The sequence below is a fragment of the Chenopodium quinoa genome, unplaced genomic scaffold (assembly GCF_001683475.1).
Source record: "Chenopodium quinoa cultivar QQ74 unplaced genomic scaffold, ASM168347v1, whole genome shotgun sequence".
Taxonomy (NCBI): domain Eukaryota; kingdom Viridiplantae; phylum Streptophyta; class Magnoliopsida; order Caryophyllales; family Amaranthaceae; genus Chenopodium; species Chenopodium quinoa.
Genome location: NW_018742345.1, coordinates 1709730 through 1716652, shown reverse-complemented (window position 1 = coordinate 1716652; position 6923 = coordinate 1709730). Strand labels below are relative to the sequence as shown.

Here is a 6923-nt window from a genome sequence, read left to right as displayed (position 1 = left end):
AATCAATTTATTCCCTCAAAAATCCCCTCAAATTAATTCCTCCTAGAAAATAGCCCCTTCATCTTTGGGAAGTTGAATTTGCCAAATTAATTCCTATAATCTACCCAAATACAACCGTATACTCTTCAATTTCATTCATGAAATCAATTATTTTTCTGATTTTTCATCTTCTTTCCTAAATTAATTCTAAGAATATGATTTCCCCCATAAACGTTCATCTTTGCAATCAATTTTCAACGGAATCAAAGTCTAAGAATTTTCGTATAAATTATACTCTTTTAATTATTCTTCACTTATCAATTTTCTTAATCACTTTTTTCTATTTTTATCTATTATTTTTTCACCATTATTATGGAGTTTGACTTCGATGTTCGAAGATGAAATCAGAATTCAGATATCATACGAGTACGGAGTATCAGAATATTTATTGAGATTTCTAAAATCATACGAGTAAGTTCTTAAATTTAATTTTTTTTTTCTAGCAATTTAAAGCAATTAATCTATTTTAATTTATGAATAATTCAATTACAAGAAATTTAAAGATGCTACACGAAATACATTTTTTCCAGAATTCTAGTTAGTTCTTAATTTATCAGTTTGCTTGAATTATGAATATGATATTTGATTATTGATTATGAATTATCAAATTGTCAAATGGTAATTTTTAATTATGAATTTATGAATTATCTTATCACTTTATCAGTATCTCTACCCAAAAAAGAAAAGTTATTAGTATCACATTTTTTTATGAAATGTCGATTGATAGATTTTAATTATGGTCTTTAATTCTTTATGGATTCATGAATTATGAGTGTATCAGTGCATGATATTATTACAGATTTACCATATGTTTAATTGTTAAGTGGTAAATGATATATTTAAATAATGTATTATTCAATTGTACTGAATTTATAATTTTATGTTATTGTAGGTGTTGCCGATATTTGGACTTTTCGGATTTACTACTAGCATCTTGCGAGATTCGGTGATATTATTCTTTAACTTTTATTATATTATTTATTTTAATAATGTTTCCGAGAAAATATGCATCCGGACATGATAAAAGGGAAAAAAGAAAACGAGCCCAACATTTGATTGAATCTCAAAGAGGAGCATTAGATAAATTTTTTTGTAGTAGTCCAGTGGAAGAATCTTCGAATAACTTGAATAATGATGATAATTTTAATGATGTGCCAATTTTCGATGTTCCTAATGATGTGCCAATTGTTGATGTTCCTAATAATGTGCCAATTGTCGATGTTACTAATGATGTGCCAAATGTTGATGTTCCTAATGATTTGCCAAATGTTGATGTTCCTAATGATATGCCAAATGTTGATGTGGGTATTAATGAACACTTTATCCCTCCTTTTGATATCTACGATCCTAGAAATTGGGGTTTAATTGATGCTAAAACTAGAGATATTTTGATTGAAAAAGGACCTATAAGAGAGTTAAATCTCACATTTCCTATCGATAGTTTTTCTAGGCATTTTTCATATTCTTATTTTATAAGAAAGTTGAGTAATGGGGAAACTTCAGATAGAAAATGGTTGGTTTATTCAAAACATGTTGATAAAGTATATTGTTTTTGTTGTAAATTGTTCACTTCTCAAAATAACAAAACTCTTTTAGCAAATGATGGAGTGAATGATTGGAAACATTTGAGCGAGAAACTCAAACTACATGAGAATAGTGTAGAACATTTGACTAATATGAGTATTTGGAATGAAACAAGATTGAGATTGAATAAGAACAAAGGCATTGATAAAGAGTTACAAGAAGGGATTCTTAAAGAAAAGGAACGTTGGAGACAAGTTTTATAAGAATAATATATGTTGTTAAATGTCTTGCAAAACATAATTTAGCTTTACGTGGATCTAATGGAAAATTGTATGAGGATAGTAATGGTAATTTTTTTGGTTGTGATTGAAATGATAGCTGAATTTGATTTGATAATGCAAGATCCTATTAGACGCATAAAAAGTCATGAAATTCACTATCACTACCTTGGTCCTCAAATTCAAAATGAATTGATTTCTCTTTTAGCCCATAGTGTTAAAACTTCTATGATAAAGATCATCAAAGAGGCTAAATATTTTTCTGTGATACTTGATTGTACCTCGGATGTGAGCCATCAAGAACAAATGACTTTGATAGTACGATGTGTTAATGTGTCTTGTGATAAGATAAAACTAGAAGAATTTTTTTTAGAATTCTTAATAGTAGATGATACATCAGGGTTGGGACTTTTTAATGAATTGTTAAATGTAGGCAAGTCTCTTGATTTTGATATTGATAATGTTAAAGGACAAGGTTATGACAATGGTTCTAATATGAAAGGAAAACATCAAGGGGTTCAAAATAGACTACTTGGAATAAATCCAAGGGCTTTATATATGCCATGTGCTTGTCATAGTCTTAATCTAACTCTTTCGGATATGGCACATTCTTGTGTTAAAGCTATTTCTTTTTTTGGAATTGTGCAACGCATATACACATTATTTGCAAGTTCTACAAAAAAATGGAAGGTTTTAGTTGATAATGTTCCGGGTCTTACTGTTAAATCTTTATGTAATAATCGATGGACAAGTCGAATCAAAAGTGTACTGTTAAAGCTATTAGGTTTCAAGCGCCTCAAATAAAATTAGCTTTGCAAAAATTGTATGAATCTAGTGGTAATGATGCTAAGACTAAGAGTGAATGTGAAAGTTTAGCTAATTGTGTTGCAAGTTATGAATTTTTACTTGGCATTGTGATTTTGTATGACATTTTATTCTCAATTAACAATGTGAGTAAGAAATTGAAAACTAAGTCTATGTTTATTGGAGCTGCAATGAAGGAAGTGAAAGGTATTATTTTGTATTTTGAGGAGTATAGAAATAATGGCTTTGAATCTAGTATAAAATATTGCTAAAAGCCTTGAATTTGATATGGATTTAGAGCCTACACTTCCGACAAAGCGTCAAATATTTAGAAAAAGGCATAATGGTAATGATGAAGAATTACAATCACCTGAGGAATCTTTTAGAGTTAATTATTTTTTGCTGGTTGTTGATATGGCAATAAACTCTTTGAAAAATATATTTGAACAATTAGAGGTGTTTGACAATATATTTGGATATTTGTTTCATTCAAACAAATTAAAGTCATTAGACAATGATGAATTAAAAAAATCTTGCATCAATTTTAAGACTACTTTTTCTCATAATAATTTGTCTGATGTTGATGCAGATGATCTTTTCTCAGAATTAAAAGTATTGCAAATGACTTTACCAAATATGTTGATGTTGGCACATGAGATTCTAGAGTTTTTCAAAGATGTCGATTGCTTTCCAAATGCATCAATAGCTTATCGGATACTATTGACTATGCCGGTAACGGTTGCATCTACCGAAAGAAGTTTTTCGAAGTTGAAATTATTGAAAACCTACTTGAGATCATCAATGTCTCAAGAAAGGTTGAATGGTTTAGCTACTTTATGTATTGAGAGAACTATGTTAGAGCATATTGATGTAGAAACTATTATTAATGACTTTGCATCTAGAAATGCTAGAAGGAAAAATTTTGTATAAGCGTTATCTTAACTATAAATAAAATACCGCGTATTTTTCATTTTTTGCATACCCAATTTTGTCTATTATTAAATTTAATAGTTAGCTAACTAGGGCCCCATTTTTTAATCCGCCCCTAGGACTCTAAAATCTCAGAAACGGACCTGCCAAAAGGATCAATATTTCCTCACCCTAAATGGACAATTCATAAGAGAGGGTGAAGATTATCCATGCTATGAATTTCCCGAGCCCTTTGTCAAAGATGGAACAGGAAAACCTTGTTCGAAATCTTCCTAGACTGCCTTTTCTTAGATGACATCCCAACTCCTAACTATAAGGAGAAATCACCTCCATATATTTTGACTTTAATGTCATGGGACTTCTCTTTAGGCACTAGAAATATGAGCCAAAATATATTGAAGACAACTTCGTGCTCATTTAAACAACACTATAAAGTGAGAGCTTTGACCCCTCAAAGCTTATCACTCCGGCAGAGGGACTAGTCCAGGGATTGCAAAAGATTGTAAATGTGACTACACCAAGCGGATAGAAGATCGCTATAACAACTAAGGACCTATATTCGAAGAGTCTTCTGAGTCATAGTCTGAATCTGAGTTTTTCTCCATCGGGTTTTCAAAACCTTTAGCTATAGAACCTCCCCCTAGCTCTTCTATTTTAGTATTTACTCCTAGGATAGTTAGTATTCAAGTCCCAACAGACATTTTGTTAATTGATGTGATGGTTTCCGAATTCAATAATATGTCTTCTTTTGCTTACTCCTCATGTCATTCCTTAACTCAAGATGACGAGCATTGCTTAACCAATAATGAAAGTGACAAAGAAATAATTAAAGAAGTGGAAACACTTGAGAATAAAACACCTGTAATAGAAGACACTGAAATAGTGGATATCTCAAAAGATCCAAACATTAAAAGAGAAGTTAAAATCGGACTAACTCTTACTAAAGAAGAAAGAACCAATTTAATTGATCTACTAAAAGAATTTATCGATGTATTGTCTTGGTCATATGAAGATATTCCAGGAATAAATAGAGAAATATCTCAACACACAATACCACTAATTCGAGGAATGAAACCTGTAAAACAAAAGTTACGTCGAATGAAACTCGACGTATCTCTTAAAATAAAAGAAGAAGTTCAAAAACAAATTACTACAGGTTTGTCAAGGTATCCAAATACCCAGAATGGGTTGCAAATGTGGTGCCAGTTCCAAAGAAGGATGGAAGGGTAAGAATGTGTGTTGGCTACAGAGATCTGAATAAGGCAAGTCTAAAGAACGACTTCCCTTTACCACACATCGACATCTTGGTAGACAATACAGAAAATCATGCGCTTCTCTCGTTTATGGATGGATACGCAGCATACAATCAAATTCTCATGGCCAAGGAAGATATGGAAAAGACTACATTCATAATGCCATGGGGCACTTATTGTTACACGGTAATGCCATTTGGGTTGAAAAACGCGGGTGCCACTTACCGAAGAGCAGCGACTGCCTTATTACACGACATGATGCACAAAGAAGTTGAGGTCTACGTAGATGATATGATTGAAAATCAAAAGATCGTCCAGGACATCTATTAGCCTTAAGAAAATTCTTCGAAAGGCTGAGAAAATATAACATGAGGTTAAATCCATCTAATTGTGCCTTTGGAGTAACCTTAGGAAAACTATTAGGTTACATTATAAGCTCTAAAGGAATGGAGATAGACCCAACCAAGATTAAAGCAATCATGTCAATGTCGCATCCTAAGACTGAGAAACAGATTTGAGGATTCATTGGTCGGTTGCAATATATAAGTAGGTTCATAACCAAATTAACCACGTATGTCAAGCCATATTTAAGAAACTAAAGAAGAACGTGCCAGTAATATGGGACGATAAATATCAAAAATTCTTTGAGAAAATCAAAGCCTATCTCGCTAACCCTCTTGTATTAGCACCGACGCTACCGGGAATGAGTAGGCAAACAGTAGAGTAGCACACTACAACCCTTGTCAGGGGAGAAGGTCCCCGATAAAAGGATCAAAACAAAGATGCGCACTCGCTGCTCTAGGGTAGTCGCACCATCCTGAAAGGCCTGCATCAGCATGGTCCGACGAATGCATCGAGCGCTCATCTGTGTCGACCGAGCCTCTCCAAGAGCTCGAAAAGATATAGGGACGATCAAATCCTCTCCTAGTAGAGAGAAAACAGTAATGTCGCTGCCAAATGGTACCGAAGACGCCCGGAACTCTAAACCGTTGATGAGAGAGAAGTCGAGAGGAGTGATCGCCATCTCACCCCAAGGAAAGTAAAATGTGTTGGTGGTGTCCCAAAAGAACTCCACCAGAGCTCAAACCAGAGAAAAGCTCGACGAGAAAAAGTATACGACCCTAGTAGCCTGAAGAAGATGAAGGAGACCACACAACCCCCATTGCTCGCGAAACTCGTTTTTATCGCAAAAGTGAAGGTCGTACATCTGATCAATGGACCTATTGCCTAAGTAGTGGCAACGAACATGATCGATTGTCATCCCGAGCCATATTCTCTCTAAGATGTGAAATTTGGGCGCGAAGTAGAGAGTGTGCTCGTCTCACTCAAGGAACTCCCCTAGGCTAGTGGAAGCTCCCCCGCCTACATTAACGGGCTCGTCCTCCCTATGAACCTTGCGAGAACGAGAACGAGAACGAGAACCAGAGCCATGACGTTGAGACATGCTAAATTATATAAAATAATAATAAATTATAGGTTCTATAGTATCTAAGATTCGCCTAGCCGCATGATACTATGTTCGAACAAAAAATAGAGCACGTAGTAATAAAACAGAGCATGATTTTGGTTCGAGCAGAAATATCATTTTCAAGCAATAAACACAATTTTGTTACAAAACTATGACAAAAATTTTGAAAAATTGGGCATGAATAGCTAGCAAGAACATCAAGAACGAGCCACATTGTTTCTAAAAACTCAAAGGGGTAAACAATGGAAAAACGTTCGTTTCTTCACCAAATCTAGTCAAACAAGTCTTAAAACACTACCAAAGCAATATAAAAGCTTAAATAAACAATTTTATGCCATGAAATTCAACATATCAAGTAAATTAAGCAACAAAAGTTTTGAATTTTTAAGAAATTTGTGAACCAAAACATACAAAATTTTAACAAAACCGAGGTGAGTTTGGAGAAAACTAACATAGATAGGGAAACTAGAGACCGAAAGCTTCGATTTGCAGAAAACTTGAGCAAATTTGGTAGAAAAACGAGAGAGAATGAGCAATTCAAACTTTTGTGCGAAAATCGAGTGAAATGAAGCAGCCACGACAAATTGAGAAGAAAGGTGTTTTTATTTTTGTATTCTCGACTCTAGC

The 6923-nt window shown here is 33.6% G+C and overlaps 2 protein-coding genes across 2 annotated transcripts; both read left to right on the top strand.

Annotated features, from left to right (window-relative positions):
* Positions 1–1028: 1028 nt before the first annotated feature.
* LOC110693650 (zinc finger MYM-type protein 5-like) lies at positions 1029–1826 on the top strand. The gene has a single exon (XM_021870801.1). The coding sequence runs from the start codon at positions 1029–1031 to the stop codon at positions 1824–1826; it is 798 nt and encodes a 265-aa protein (XP_021726493.1).
* Positions 1827–2584: 758 nt separating this feature from the next.
* On the top strand, positions 2585–3575 carry LOC110693641 (zinc finger MYM-type protein 1-like). Its single transcript, XM_021870790.1, has 2 exons — positions 2585–2852; positions 2944–3575. Exons 1-2 carry the CDS (start codon positions 2585–2587, stop codon positions 3573–3575), a joined length of 900 nt encoding a protein of 299 aa, XP_021726482.1.
* Positions 3576–6923: the final 3348 nt, after the last annotated feature.

Coding starts and splice junctions, on each gene's coding strand:
- LOC110693650 (XM_021870801.1), top strand. CDS start 1,029: ATGTTTCCGAGAAAATATGCATCCGGACATGATAAAAGGGAAAAAAGA.
- LOC110693641 (XM_021870790.1), top strand. CDS start 2,585: ATGGACAAGTCGAATCAAAAGTGTACTGTTAAAGCTATTAGGTTTCAA. Junction 2,853..2,943: donor TGCAATGAAGGAAGTGAAAG/GTATTATTTTGT, acceptor ATATGGATTTAG/AGCCTACACTTCCGACAAAG.